The sequence below is a fragment of the Aspergillus heteromorphus genome (genome assembly GCF_003184545.1).
Source record: "Aspergillus heteromorphus CBS 117.55 chromosome Unknown BO70scaffold_75, whole genome shotgun sequence".
Classification (NCBI taxonomy): domain Eukaryota; kingdom Fungi; phylum Ascomycota; class Eurotiomycetes; order Eurotiales; family Aspergillaceae; genus Aspergillus; species Aspergillus heteromorphus.
Genome location: NW_020290480.1, coordinates 1 through 15,680, shown reverse-complemented (window position 1 = coordinate 15,680; position 15,680 = coordinate 1). Strand labels below are relative to the sequence as shown.

General features: G+C 24.8%; 2 protein-coding genes across 2 annotated transcripts; one reads left to right on the top strand and one right to left on the bottom strand.

The window, feature by feature from the left end:
- Positions 1-1,397: 1,397 nt before the first annotated feature.
- Positions 1,398-3,354, bottom strand: BO70DRAFT_347406 (uncharacterized protein; the record flags this gene model as incomplete). Its single annotated transcript, XM_025541588.1, has 2 exons — positions 2,555-3,354; positions 1,398-2,475 (listed from the first exon to the last, which is right to left on the bottom strand). The coding sequence occupies exons 1-2, from the start codon at positions 3,043-3,045 to the stop codon at positions 1,398-1,400; spliced, it is 1,569 nt and encodes a 522-aa protein (XP_025394129.1). The 5' UTR covers positions 3,046-3,354.
- Positions 3,355-3,658: 304 nt separating this feature from the next.
- On the top strand, positions 3,659-4,453 carry BO70DRAFT_367130 (Hsp20/alpha crystallin family protein). Its single transcript, XM_025544510.1, has one exon. It carries the CDS (start codon positions 3,819-3,821, stop codon positions 4,251-4,253), a length of 435 nt encoding a protein of 144 aa, XP_025394128.1. The 5' UTR covers positions 3,659-3,818; the 3' UTR covers positions 4,254-4,453.
- Positions 4,454-15,680: the final 11,227 nt, after the last annotated feature.

Genomic DNA, 15,680 nt, shown 5'->3' with positions numbered 1-15,680 from the left:
ACTGCAGGGATATATTAATAATATAGACAGACTGGCTAGTTCGCTGCCTAAGACTCGCCAGTTCGCTGCCTAAGACATCAGTTTACAGTCTCAGGCTAGTTAACTATCTTAGACCATCAGTTGGCAGACTAATAATTCTAAGTTCTGTCTATCCCGCAGTGAAGTAAGAAATCTTACTTTTATTAATTATTCTAGTCTCTATTTAATTACTGATTCTATTATTCTCGGCCCTGTTCTATTTATATAATTTTTATATAATTTTTATATATTTTTATATGCTTTTGATAGCCAATTGGCTATAAATATAAATAAAAAGATCTCTTAATTTTTAATCAGTTTTTTTAATAAGTTTTAATCAAGTTGAATCAGCTTTTAGTCTCTTTCTTATTTATCTAATCTTTAATTCTTCTTATTACTTCTTTTATCTTTCTCTTATTTTTCTTTTATCTTTACCTCACTTTTATCTTACTTTTATACTTAATTTATATAAGAAAGTAAGAGTTTAGTAAAGTCTTTTTAAAAGATCAGAGAAAAGTTCTTATTTAATTATCTGATCTCTAATTCTTCTTATTTTTTTACTTCTCTTATCTTTCTCTCATTTTCATCTCACTTTTGCACCAAATTTGTATGAGAAAGTGAAAGTTTAATAAAGTCTTCTTAAGAAAAGTTCTTAAAAATTAACTATTTTTATAATAACAAAAAATTAATTATTCAGATTTCTGTAGAATTATACTATATAAATAGTTAGATATATTAAAAATAGACTTATATATAATATTATTAGTATAATTCTTTATAAAATTCTATATAATATTTAACTAGATATCTTCTATTAAAAATTTATTAATTATTAATATTAATATCTTATATCAGAGAAGACTTATAACAAACTAGACTCTAGAATAAATAAAGATTAATTCATTAATTATAATAAGAATCTATATAAGATTTATAACTTAAAATTAAAAAATTTATTATTATTAGAGATATATAAAAAGCCTATCTTTATATGATTATTTTTAAATATCAGATATAAGTTTAATAATACTTCTATTAATTCTTCAGCTGCTAATTAAAATATTAAAAAATATTAATATATCTTATCTAAATCTATTAATTTTTATAAATTTATTATTACTAATTCTTCTATCTAGTTCTAGATTATAAAATCACAGACTAAATTTAATTAATTAACTGCTAATAATTCTGTATAATTTAAAAAATATAAAATAAGTAATATATTATCTCTGATTATAATTTTAAATTTCTTTATTAATATATATATAAATAATTCAGTAATAAATTCTATATCAGAATCTTAAGTTATATTATCTTCTTTAATATTAATATTAGTAATTAAAGAATTACTAACTTTTAATAATAATAAAATTAATTTATTAGATATATTTCTTATTCACTCCCGTGGACCTGTGACCGTACCTTGCAGATAAGAACGACTTTTGCACTTCTGTAAGATACAAACTAGGTCCCACTAATTGTTTTACTGCTGTTAGTGCAGACCTTATACCATAGTCCATTGTGAGAGCAGTTTCTTCGGCCATCTCAACATATTGGCCAATTAACGCGATATTTCTTGTTTGTCGTGGAATGATTTCCGGCCGATCCCCACAATCTCGTCTCATCAGCGGTGAGAGACCAAGAGGCAGTATAATGGGTCTTGTCGTCGCATTGAGTAGTATATCGTCCCCCGGAATGTCGAGGTAGCCAAGTAATTCTGCTAGGACTTCATCACCGCTGCATGTGAACATGGGTTTTTTGACATAATGGCCAAGCCTATCAGGTGTGAAACAGTGGCCGATTATGGAACAGGTTCCTCTGACGCCATCGGTGAAGTGCAGCTGCCCCGGAAACGAAACTTGCAATGACCATGCGCTTTCACTAATGAATGCATTATCGTGGCCTCCAGCATAAGCCTCTATAGACCGCGCACGAATTTGGGTATATTGCCGTGAGGACAGATTCACAGTAAACATTCCAAGTCGAGACTCAGAGAGACGGGTGCAAAATGATGACGGGTTACCGAATCTTTGTGATTTTTTGGCCAAGGCAAACCACAGCCGCCAATTATTGTCGAGCAAGCTTTCGGCCTTACTCGGGGTTGCTGGTGGCGGGGCTGCCGTAGTTCCTGTTACCATACCTGATGTTGGAGATCCGATAGTCACAATCACGATGTCTTCAGTTGCCACCGGTAGAAGGATATTGCCAATCTTTTCGGATGCTTGTATGTAGCATACTGCGCTAGATTCACTTTTCAGTTCAAATATTATGTCTGTCACTCGAATGTCTCGGAATCGGACCCCTCGAGCACTCAAGTAGGGTTTGAGGTGGTTTGCAAAACTCTTGTCTAGCACAGGATGCAGGCGGTCGGTGACTCGGGATTCAACAATTTCGTCCATATATTTGCAGATATACCGATGAAATTCGAGGGCTGAGTGTGATGGATGGAGTCCAAAACTAGAATCATTAGCATCTTGTTACCAACCCTAATGCAGGCCAATTTCTTCCTTGTCCGGTAGCCCAATGCGGTACGTACCTCGATGAAAATAGCTTCCAGAAGCGCGTTTCAAATATCGAACTTTCGAAAACATCCTGGATACTAGTATTCGAGAAGTTTTCTTCTTCTTGAAGCAGGAAGTAAAGTATATCCCTGCGATTCTTCAGCCAGGCATGTTCTTGACTAGCAAAGTTTTGTGATTGCGACATAAAGATCTCTGTGTCATGTCGGGTAGAAGACAGGGGCCTCGTCTTCTTGCTGTGGGAAATCGCAGGCGCATAATTGCCATCAGTGACTAACGACTTGTAAAAGCTACAATTGCATATGTTCGAAGCTGAGGGTGCTGGATGCCTAGATGAGTGCCCATAGCTGAAACCTTCAAAGGGCTTTATTTGGGATTCTCCCTCAAGAACATGAATCTGCCAGCCTTGTACGTGTGCCTCGTGAATGAGGCAGGAGGCAGCGACTAGAGACTCAGTTCCGCCACCTATTAGCCACACTGTGGGCATTCGCCTATCATGAGATGCCATTATCGTCTCGCAACTAGGGTCGGTCGGAGGTTTCCCAATACCGTTGTTATTTCAAATAATTAGCTTGATCCTTAGGGAAGGGCGCTGTCGTATCCGTTGTTTGCCACTGTTCATTGTCCAAGGAGACTAGTGGAGTCTCGGGTTTATGTGGTAACAACAAATCGCATATGTTGAAGCACAACAACTTTAGCACGTCAATTGCCACGTTGGCCTAGGCCACTACGTCAGTTTTTGTATAGACACAGGCTGGATTTCTATCAGGCCATATCATTAGCACATTACTGGGCAAAAGCAAATGTTGCATCCGTCGTCGTTTGGGGTTTGGAAGCTCTTTGGTCCAGAACCGTGTCGTCGGTACAACTCCCCTCGAGTCAACGCGTAAGTTCTCGGATTGCTCAGCCACACTAGCTCTCGGCCGAATGCCATTGGAAGGGGCATGATTCCGGGCATGGTTGTCGTATGCTTGGAAGGAGCTTACTGACGCCTAGAAACTCACTGGAGATATAGTTTCGTATCGCACTGACGACCAATGCGGGGTAAGTCATATGATGCCCTCTCATGATACACCAGAAGACGACCTCGCCCTATTCATATGGCCAACAGGCACATGCTATAAAATTGTTTCATGCCTCCAATGCTGACGACGAATCTGCGCAGTCCAGGTTGATTTATGCCGCCATTACCTTCAGTTCAATATCAGCTGAAAGTTTCTCTTCAACCCGTGCTTTGACAAATAGTTTACTCTTCTCACAAGCCGCCTGTCATCCACAAGGATGTCTCTCATCCCACACCTTGATAAGAGCGGTCTGTCGACAGTGGGTCGGTTGGTTCACGACTATGACCGCATGCTCACCAGCTTCGGCAGCCCGCATAATCGGCCATACTTACCGCCCTTTGACATCTGTGAGACAGACGCAGCCTACTACCTCGAGGGCGAACTTCCCGGTATTGACTCAAATGATCTGGACATCGGTTTTGAAGGCGAGCACTGTCTAAAGATTCATGGTCATCACGATCGCGATACAACTACTGAAAAGAAATCGTGGTGGGTATCGGAGCGCTCGGTAGGGGATTTTCAACGGTCCTTTTACTTCCCAGCCTCTGTTGACCAGGCAAACACCGAGGCTCATCTTCAGAAAGGAATCCTGTCTATGACTGTGCCCAAATCTGCCGAGGCGCACCATAAGACGAAGGTGTCGGTCGTGTAAGGAAGACTGGGTTCGACGGCCCTGTCAGACTGTCCAAAAGTCTCTTCATGCATTATCTTACTTTTACTTGTACCAGATGTAGTGACATTAACTTAAAATCATGAAAATCAAAAACAAGACTGCACGCAGAGTTTCATTACTAGCATAAGATTTGTACCAAGTTCAAGAGTTCAATTCACAGTCGAGAATATACCGATTGCAGAGAGTTGTTTTTTCCGCAGGAGGCGCTAAGAACAGCAACGTGGCAATGATGATGAAATATACACTAGATATCGGCTGGGCCTGCAGTGTAGACACCCGAATGGCAGTAATTTACCAAGCATGACTTTCCAAGCGATCCCGTACTTGTATACAAGCCTGGGATGGTCGCAGTGTAGATTCGCCCACCAAAACCCAGTACATCAAATTTAAGTTTCTGACATGAGCAAACCAAAGGTCCGAATCCGGTCATTTATTCAGCAGTGCCTTACTGGTGGGAAGATAAGAGCAATAATTTCTCATCTCGGTTAAGTTAGATGTGAGCGTAGAATTCTTTCCCAACATTCTTCTGCCAGCTTTCGGACTTATCGGTTTGGCGGAAACGCATTCCGTTTGCCTTGCCTTTCTGATTTGCGGATGTCCAACCCGAATTCCAGGTTATTTTGAACCAAATCAGCATAATACAACTGAGAGGAGCATTCGTATAACATGTACCAGTGAAGAACAAGATATATTTCCCTGTATCGAATGTATAGGCCGTAGCAGTATTGTTCTAGGCACCGTAGAACGGTTCAAGATATTTGCATACAGCTTAAGGGATTTCTAGCGCTGTGACTTGCACTGATGATGATTTTGATCCCGGATTTAGGCTGGTCGTATTGTGCAGCTTCTGACAAATACTGTTATAGCGGTATCCAAGAATTGCCATAGAACAAGTAACCAGACCTTCTATAGTTCGGGTTGGGAGTATAATTTGTATAATAAAAATCTATATCTTGATAACATCTGGAATGCTGCCAATTTTGCCTCAAAGTTGCTTGTGTCTCTTTCAAGGAACAGTGTATATAGCCGCAACCTGATGAAAAATTGAAAGCAAGGACCGATGGATCTGTCATTCTACCTAGCACCATCACACACTGATGGCTTTCTGTGGCCCAGTCTCTTTGGAAAAGTAGGCATGGTTGTTGTTATAGCTGCATTGAGACAATTTATTGCCGTGTTAATGATAATACCAATGCTCTACCTCGTCTTCGAATCGGACGTGGCATTTCCTTCGCTATTTTAGTTTTGGCGCGAGCTCGGTATTATCTGTGCGGAAAACGATTGGCATTGCGGGAAACTATCATTTATGCGTCTGTGCCTTTTGCTTACATTAGAGAGTGGATGTATAGTTATATTCCGGAGACGGCCAATGAGAATTTTCCTTGTCATCGAGCCGTTGGTTATTAGAGGATACTCTGGGATTCCCCACATACTCGGTCTTTGCTTTTGAGAAGGCTTTGTGAGGGCTTGTGTGGAGAATGATTTATTCAGGGTTAGAGTGGGGCTTCTGCTAGAGTTATAATGAGCTGTTTAGCTAGCTGATATTGCTATCTTTGTCCCTGTACTAAGTGAGGACTTCATGGTTTGTTTATATAGGTATTTCTTTGAAATTTTGTTAGCTTTCTGATTATTTTTATATAATATAATAGAAATATCTTAATATATAGTATTCTTTCTAATTATATATAAGAAATATTTATATTAAATTACTTATTTAATTATTTTAATAATAGTAATGTATTCTGCTTTGATAGAGCTTTAAATAATAATAACTTATTTTTTATTAATTTAGCAGATAGATAAGTTATTAATCATTATTCTAATATATATTAAATTAATATATATAATAAAAATCTTCTTTTTATTTTTCTTGATAAGAAATATTATTTTATAGCTTTTTATGGCTTTAAGATATCTTAAAATCTATTTTATAATAAATAAATAAATCTAGCTTAAATTAGTCAGATACTGGACTAGTTAATTAACTAAGAATATAATATCTAATAATCTAATTATATTTTATATATTAAGAATATTAACTTTCTAATTATTATTTTAAATATTTTATAATGTTTTTTTCTTATATATAGACTATTAATATTAAATTAGATATTTAATTTTATTAATATATTAATAGACTTATAATCTATTATTCTAAATTTTTTAAGAATCTGTTTAATATAAATTTTTTAATTTATCTTGATTAATTTATTTTTTTTAAATAAATTTAATATCTAGAAGCTTTTAAATTAAGCTGAAATTAATTATTAAATAAAATTTCTTTTATTTTTCTTAATACTGTGAATTTCTGCTTTTTTATAATTAAAAATAAGAATATTATTAATACATAAAGTAATAATTATTTCTTATATATTAATAGAGTGGCTAACGGCCAGGTCAGGTCAGATTAATTGGAATTTTTATATCTAACCGCCAGGTTATAATCAGATTAAGAAAATTTTTATATCTGATTATAATATAGCTAAAAACCGGGCGGTTAATTATCTTAATTATTCTTAATATTAAGATCTATTCGCTATATTTTTTTAAGCTCTAGCACAGTTAAGATATATCTAGATTAAATAATTATTAATCTGGCCATTTTCACCGTCGCCTAAAAGTATATAAAAAGAAGCTTTTTAAATTAAAAAAATATAACTAAGAAAGAAATTAGTATCTTTTTTATTATTATTTATTAAAAATAATAAGAAAATTCTAGTTGTGTTAATAAAATTCAGCTTTTTATAAAATTATTATTTTTATAATAAAAAATATATATAAAGATATATAATTACCACTCTATTTTAGCTGTATATTTTAATTATATTATAGAATACTAGAAAAACTATATATTAATTATTAATTAAAATACTAAGAATAAATATACTGCTTTTATTCTATTATTTTTTTTAAATTAGACTATTCTCAGATTTATAAATAAAATATAGCTCGAAGAGCTATTAATAAAATCAGGAACTGACAGGCAGTTAAGAAAATTATAAATAGTCAGATTATTAAAATAGAGCAGGTCAAATAGATTAAACAAATTAAATAAATTAAATAAATTAAATAGATAGAACAGATAAATAGAATATATTAAATCTGTACTATAATACTACAGCTCTTATAAAAAATCTTATAAAAGTCTTTTATAAATCTTTTTTATAAATATCTATTTTCTATTCTAGTCTATTATATCTTAAGTAGCTTTATTTAAAAAAAAAGACTATTTTATAACTCTGGGCTCCAGATATAAATTTCTAATTATTAAATTTATTAAAATAAATAAAATACAGCGGATGCCTCAGCTGTATATTAAAATATAATAAATTATATTTATATAAAGTTATATCTTAAAATAAAATAAACTATCTTTGCAAAGTTTTTTACTTTTATTTTTTTATATTTATTATTTATAGAACAGCTTCAGAATTATAAATTAATTATAATTATTTAATTTATTTTTAAAGAATATTATTAAGTCTTTTTTTTCTGTTTCTCAGATCTTTATAAATTATAATAATATCTAAACTAAGATAAGCTTCTTAAGTCAGATCTTTTCTTCTTCTCTAAATCTTAAGATTATATATATCACAAAAAATCAGAAGATTATTCTATATCTAGTTTTTATTAAAATATACAAAGAACTTAAGATATATCTAGATATTAAAAATATATAGCTTCTTAAAATATTTTTAATTAAACTAATATAATTCTAGATATTACAGAATATATTAATATTCTTATTTACTAAAAGTCCTGCTGTAATTAGTTTTCTATTCTTTATTAAATAGCTAGAGATTTTTTCTTAATTATAATTAATAATATTAATATTAAATATTTTTTTAATAATTCTTAAGATATTTACTATTATCACCAAAGCTATCTTAATTCTAATATAATTAAAACAGTTATACTTTAAATATATATTAATTATTTTATTATAAGTAAGAAGTATCAGAATATATTTAATAATCTTAATTTAGATTTAATTATCTTTATATTTAAAAAATAAGAAAAGAATAAGATAATTACTATCTTTTATATTAATAAGAATAAGAATATAAATAATCTTAAAGATAATCTAGAGAATAAATTATTATCAGAATTAAAAAAACTAGTCTTATCTAAGTCTTTAATTATTATATATACTTAGATAGAGATAGAGATTTGGTCTTTATAATTTCTATACTATTATAATTACTATTCTGAATAATATAAAGAATAAATATTTTATATTTTTTCTTATTTTTTTTATACTAGATTTTATAAAAGTCTTTTTCAGAATATAATATATTTTTTAAAATAATTAATTAAACAGATTGAGCAGTAGATTATATCTAAAGAATATTATTATATCTATATTATAATTAAATATATATTATACTTTATATATTATCTATATAAGAAGAATATATATATTATAAATTAATCTGCGGTTATTAATCTATCTGCTATATCTAATCTTTCTAATTAATAAATATAAACAGTTATAATAATAGTTATATCTTAATCTGATCTTAATTATACAGTTAAAAATTTTTTATATCTTAATCTAACCGCCAGATTATGGCCAGGTTAAGGTTAAGATATAACAGTCAGGTTAAGCCACTCTATATATTAATAAAAATACTAGAATCAGTGATAGTTAATTTAAATCTAATATTTATAAAAAAATTAATAATCTTTTAATTTTATAGATTTATTAATTATCTAAATTTATATAAAGACTTTCTTAACTCTAATACTATATTTTTAATTACTTTATAATTAAATTCTTAAAATTCTTAAAATATTTTTATATAATTAGACTTATCTAGCTCTAAATTAATAAATATATTTTAATATATTTAGAAAATAGGCTTTATATTTTAGCTTTATTAATATTATTATAGTAATTCTAAGATTGTTCAGATAAAATATTAAAATAAATATTTTATTAAAATTATCTTTTAATTACTTGTTTTCTCTGACTATTAATCATATTTTGAATTAATTAATTATTTTATTAATATCAGTCCTAATATTAAAAATTTAGGATATAAAGAAGATAATTTCTTTTATTTCTTTTTTAAAAATAATTTTTTAAATTTTAAAATTAATTAATACAGTAAGTTCTTTTTATATAGTTTTAATTTATTTAGATTTATAGATTTAATTATTAACTATTTTATTATATAATCTGGATATCTAAATATCTAATTTTATAAATATTTTTCTAACTATTTTAAAATTATAATAATCTTTTTAAAATTTAAAAGTAAGAATAAAAGAAATCTTAATATATTATATTAAATAATTATTTCTATTTTTTCTTTCTACAGCAGAGTATTTAATATCTTTTTCTAATTTTTTATTTATTATATTAAATTATTAATTTTTCAAGAGTCTTGCAGACAGCTGTTATAAATATTTATTATATTTAGATTAAGATAATTTAATCTTTAATTATTTTTCTTCAGAGAATTTATTCTTAAGAGTTAAAATCTTTTTTTATTCTTAATATTATTATTTAAAGTAGTAGAACTGTTCTTATTAACTATATTATTAATAATAGAATCTTTTTTATTAGCTGTAACAGCTGATTGTTTTAAAGACTTAAAATTAATTAATTTAATTATTAATTTAATTCTTTTTTTTAATAAACTTATATATAAGCCTGTAATTATTAATCAAAAGTTTATAATAGATTTTAAGTCTAAGTTTATAAATTAAGAACTACTTAGAGAAATAAGATTATTTAATAAAATATATGTCAACAATATGGGCAGACTAGCCAGTTCGCTGCCTAAGGCTCGCCAGTTCGCTGCCTAAGGCTCGCCAGTTGGCAACCTCAGGCCAGTTGGCTGCAGAGCCAAGCCAGTTGGCTGTCTTAGATTATTAGTTAACAGACTGATTCCAAGTTCCGCCCATCCCGCAGCGGAGCAAGAGATCTTACTTTTATTAATTATTCTAGCTCTTATTTAATCACTGATTCTATTATTCTCGGCCCTGTTCTATTTATATAATTTTTATATAATTTTTATATAATTTTTATATAATTTTATATATTTTTATATACTTTTGATAGCTAATTGGCTATAAATATAAATAAAAAGATCTCTTAGTTTTCAATCAGTTTTTTAATAAGTTTTAATTAAGTTAAATCAGCTTTTAGTCTCTTTCTGATTTTTAATTCTTTTTATTACTTTTTTTATTTTTTTCTTATCTTTCTTTTATCTTTATCTTATTTTTATCTTACTTTTATATCTAATTTATATAAGAAAGTAAGAGTTTAATAAAGTCTTTCTAAGAGATTAAAAAAAAATTCTTATTTAATTATCTAATCTCTGATTTTTCTTATTTTTTTATTTTTTTTATCTTTCTTTTACTTTTATCTTACTTTTGCACCAAATTTATATAAGAAAGTAAAAATTTAATAAAGTCTTTTTAAGAAAAGTTCTTAGTTATAAGCCTAATTATATTCTTATATTAATTTTTTATTAATATCTCTGAGACTTTTTATATTTTTTTGTTTCTCTTATTTTTATTTTATCTCTAACTTAAAATTTGTATAGGAAATTATAGAACTTTTAAGTAAAAAATAAGATCTATTTAAATTCTTAAATTTTTTTAACTATTTCTTTATTATATCTTAAAATCAGTAATTTAAGAAAATTTCTATTATTCTTAATAATTAATCTAATTGATTTCTTTGAATTAATCAAATTTAATTATTTATTATTAATAAGAATATTTAGAAATATATAAATCCAGATTTATTTAAGAAATTTAATTACTCTATTAAATTAGTTATTATATCTATTTCAGGCTTTAATTATTATATTATTTTAATAATAAATCTCAGTAAATCAGACTGTCTTTTATATTAAGAAATTATAAATTAATTTAATTATTAATTTAAAAAATAAAAGAAAATCATCTCTGAACTAGTCTCTTTGAGTTTATTAATAAATTCTATATTAAATAAATAAAATCAGTATACTATACTTAATTTAGAAAGATCTTACTAAATTTTATAAGCTTTAAAGAAAAGAATTATTTTTATTAATTAGTCTTATATAAAAAAAATTATTAATAAATATTACAAGCTACAATTCTCAGGAACAAAGAATTTTATTAAAAATTATATAACTTAATAAAAGCTTATTTATTTAGAAATAATAAAGCTAAAATTAAGCAAGATTATTAATTTTATTTAGATAATCTATAACTTTCTTAAATTAGTTCAGAAAATAATAGATAATTTTATAATAATTTAATAATTAAAATTAATTAATAATAAGAATAATTAAAAAGAACTATCTAAGTTTCTTAAGATAATATAAAGAATATATAATTAGATTTATCTAAATTCTTAAATTAGATAATTTATCAAGCTAGTTAATAATAATAATAACAAAATTAATTATATCTTCTTTTAAGATCTTTTAAATAATTCTAAATCAATTATTTTAATAACTGTTTTAATAACTGAGTTAAAATAAACTTTCTAAAACAGCAAAATATTAATAAAAAGATAAAAATTTAAGAATCAGTTCTGTTTATATAAATCAGATAAGAATAATAGATTTTATAATTTTAATAATTATTTCTATATTAATAAGAAACTAAAAGATTCTGAATAGAAGTCTAAGATCAAAATCTTAAATTATTTTAGAGATATTTTTAGAAATAGTCTTAAACTAAGATATTTCTTTGAATAATATTATCAGACTTATTAAATACTGTCTTTATTTAATAAGAATAATAAAATAACTGACAAAGCAGAAAAGATCTTCTTAGTAATAAATTAATAAACTATCTATTTAGAATAATTATTAATATTTTATTTATCTTAATAAACTTTTAATACTACTTTAGATAACTATATCTATAATTTCTTAAATTTCTTTATTAATTATACTTTTATTATAAATAAAAGTGGATTAATAAGAATAGAAGATATTATTTTAATTATTTAAAACTATAAAATAATTATTTTTTATTCTACTTGCCCAAATAGGAAAGATCTATATTTTAAACTTAAAGAAATAATCTATATTTTTTAATTTTATATAAATATTCTCTCAGCTGTAAAAGCTGATAAAAAGAGACTATTTCTAAATAAAAAAAATAGATTTCTTAAACAGGCAGATAAAACTCTATTATATTAAATTAAAAAAATCAGAGGAATATACTATATTTAATAGAAATAAAAATCTAGTTCTATTATAACTATTACTGCCGAATCAAGCTAGTTAGTTATTAAAATAAATTAGTTAATTATCTCAGACTTGCTAGTTCGCGGTCTCAAGTTAATCAAACTCTTAGAATATTAATATATAATATCTAAAACAGTTAAAGAATAATATAAAAAATTAGAGTATTCTAATAAAAAAGTTCTAAATTATTTAAATAATTTAGTTCAGAGAATTAATATTATTAATTTGCTAAAACAGACTAGCTTAAATAAGCTAAATTAAATTAAAAAGTATTTTATATATAAAATTAGCTAATCAGAAAGACAAATTTTAAGACAAAAATTTAAGAAAAAAAGTTAAATATTTAAATTAATTTATTAAAACTTAATTTATATAATAAATAGAATTAATAAATAAAAATATATTAGTTATTTTTATTATTTCTATTTAAAATTTTATCTAGAACAAGTCCTAACTTCTAAATAAGATATTTCAGAATTAATTATTAATATAATTTAATTAATTATTAATTAATTTAGAATAATATTCAAGAGATTTTATTCTAATTAGAATTAAAATCTTAATACTTTTCTAATCTAGACTAGTATTAAAGATCTATTAATTAGTTATTTATCAGTTTATTAGTCAGAATAAAATCTATATATAGAAAGATCTAAAGCTCTAATTATTTTTAAAATAAAAAGTTTATTAATTAATTCAGAACTTCTTATATTTTTATAATCTAAAATAATAGATTTGGCTATTTTTATTCTAAACAGAATATTAAATAAATAACTAAATTAGAAAATATTATATAAAACTATCTAGAAAAGTCTTTTATAGTTATCTAAAAAATCAGATATTTTCTATTTAAGAAAGTATAAATTATATATTTATATCTAAATTAGTAATTTATCTAAAGAAGATAAACTAAGACTCAGAGTTCTAATTAATTATCTGATTAATTATTAGATAACTAATATTTAATAAATCTAGATATCTATTCTTAAAAGAGTAATTTCAGCTTGTAATATTATTTTTAATAAAAATTTTAATTATAAATAATATACTAAATTCAGAAAGTTATTAATAAAATAAAAAATAACTAAATTAATTAATTTTATTTAATTAGAATAATCAGATATCTCTATTTCTGAAAAATCTAAAGAATCTGATATAGATAAGAATCTTTTTAATTTAGAAATATTAAAACAAATATCTGAATTTTTATTAAATAACTAATTAGAATAAAATTAATTAATAATCTCAGGCTAGTTAACTGCTGAGCCAAGCTAGTTAACAGTCTTAGATAATTAATTAAATATCTTATAAAATAATAATATAATTATAAAGAATTTATTATCTTTATTATCTGACTTATCTTTTTTATTATTTTAGATTTTTATTAATAATTTAAATATTAATAAGCTGATTAATAAAACTAAATTCTTAGATATTAAATTAATTAGAGATCTAAAACAGACCTGCTTAGAATTATCTAATTTTAATTTTAAAAAAGCTAGACTTACTCTCTAAGTTATTTAAATAATAATTAATTATATTAATAAAAATAAAATTCTCTATATTAATTTCTTATTACTTTTATCTCTGTCTATTAACTAGTAAGAAATAAGAAATTATATATTTTTAAGTTAATTTACTCAGACTGTTAAAATTAAAATTAATTAATTAAAAGTTCTAAATACTTAAAATATATATTTAATTTATAAAATTAATAGAGCTGAAGTATTATTATTAAAATAGATATTTTTATATAAATTTAATAAAATTAATTATCTGACTAGTTTTAAAGTCTAAATTTATATTAAAGATAATTTACAGATATCTAATTAATTAAAAATATATACTAGTATTCTTGTAATTAGATTTATATAGATTTTTTTGATTCTAATTACTATATTTAATCTGGAAATTAATTAACTGAATATAATCACTATCTTTTTTAATAATTTTATTAAGAAGAAAATCTATATAGATCTAATTTCTAGATTAGAAAATAAATAAATAATTTTTTTATTATAGAAAGTTTTATATAAATTAAGATATTTATTATTTCTTTAATAAAATATCCTAAAACAGAGATTAATAGCCCTAGGACTTAAGCCTATTTAAAAAGATTAATATATTTTTATTAATAAATTTATAATTTTAATAATTTTTATAAATAATATAATTTATATATTTTATAAATTAAATTATTAAAAATTTAATAAATTTAAGTAAGAATTAATAATATTATTTAAATTCAAAGATCTTAAAGAGATTAATTTATTTCTTAATATTTAAATCTTATATAATTACTTAAATAGAAAGTTGTGAATTTAATAATCAAACTATATTAATAAAATTATTAATAAATTTAATTTAGAGTAAAGAAAAAGCTCTAAATCTTTATTTTTAAGCAAGAAATTAGTAAAGAATCTACTCTATCAGATTATTATTAATTAAATTTATAAATTTCAGCAGAAAGTAGAATCAGTTCTATATTCTATAATTTAGACTAGATCTGATATTATTAAATTATATTAGTTAATTTTAGAATATCTAATTAATTTAAGTTCTAAATATCTCAGGGCTGTGAATTATTTAATCTTTTATTTAGAAGAAATAAAGAACTTAATTATTAAATTTAGCTCTAGCTCTATTTTATTTTATATAATCAGTAATACTAGTTTTACTGATAATTAAAATCGCGCTAGCTTAATAAAGTATATTATTTACTTATTTAATAACTCTATTAATTGGCTAAGCAAGAAATAGTATTATATAATTCTTTTAATTACTAAAGCTGAATTATTAGCTCTAATTACTGTAGTCAAGCAACTTTTTTAATAAAGAAGATTTTTTAAATAAATAAAGTTTAATTCTAATTAATACTTCTCTATATTATATAATAATTATTAAATAGTTAAAATTCTTACTAATAAAAATTTCCTATTTTAGACTAGTCTGAAATATATTAATATTACTAATTATTAACTAAGATAAGAAGCCCTGAATAAAATAATTAATATTTAATAAATATCTATTAATAAAATATAAGCAGATAATCTAACTAAGCAGTTTCTTAATTAAAAATATACTTAATTTATTAAATAGTTAAATATAATAATTTATTAAATTCTATTATTATTATTTTCTATTTTAGTAATTTATTTACTCCAGTTTTTTCTAATATTTCATCTTATTAAAACTGCGGGGG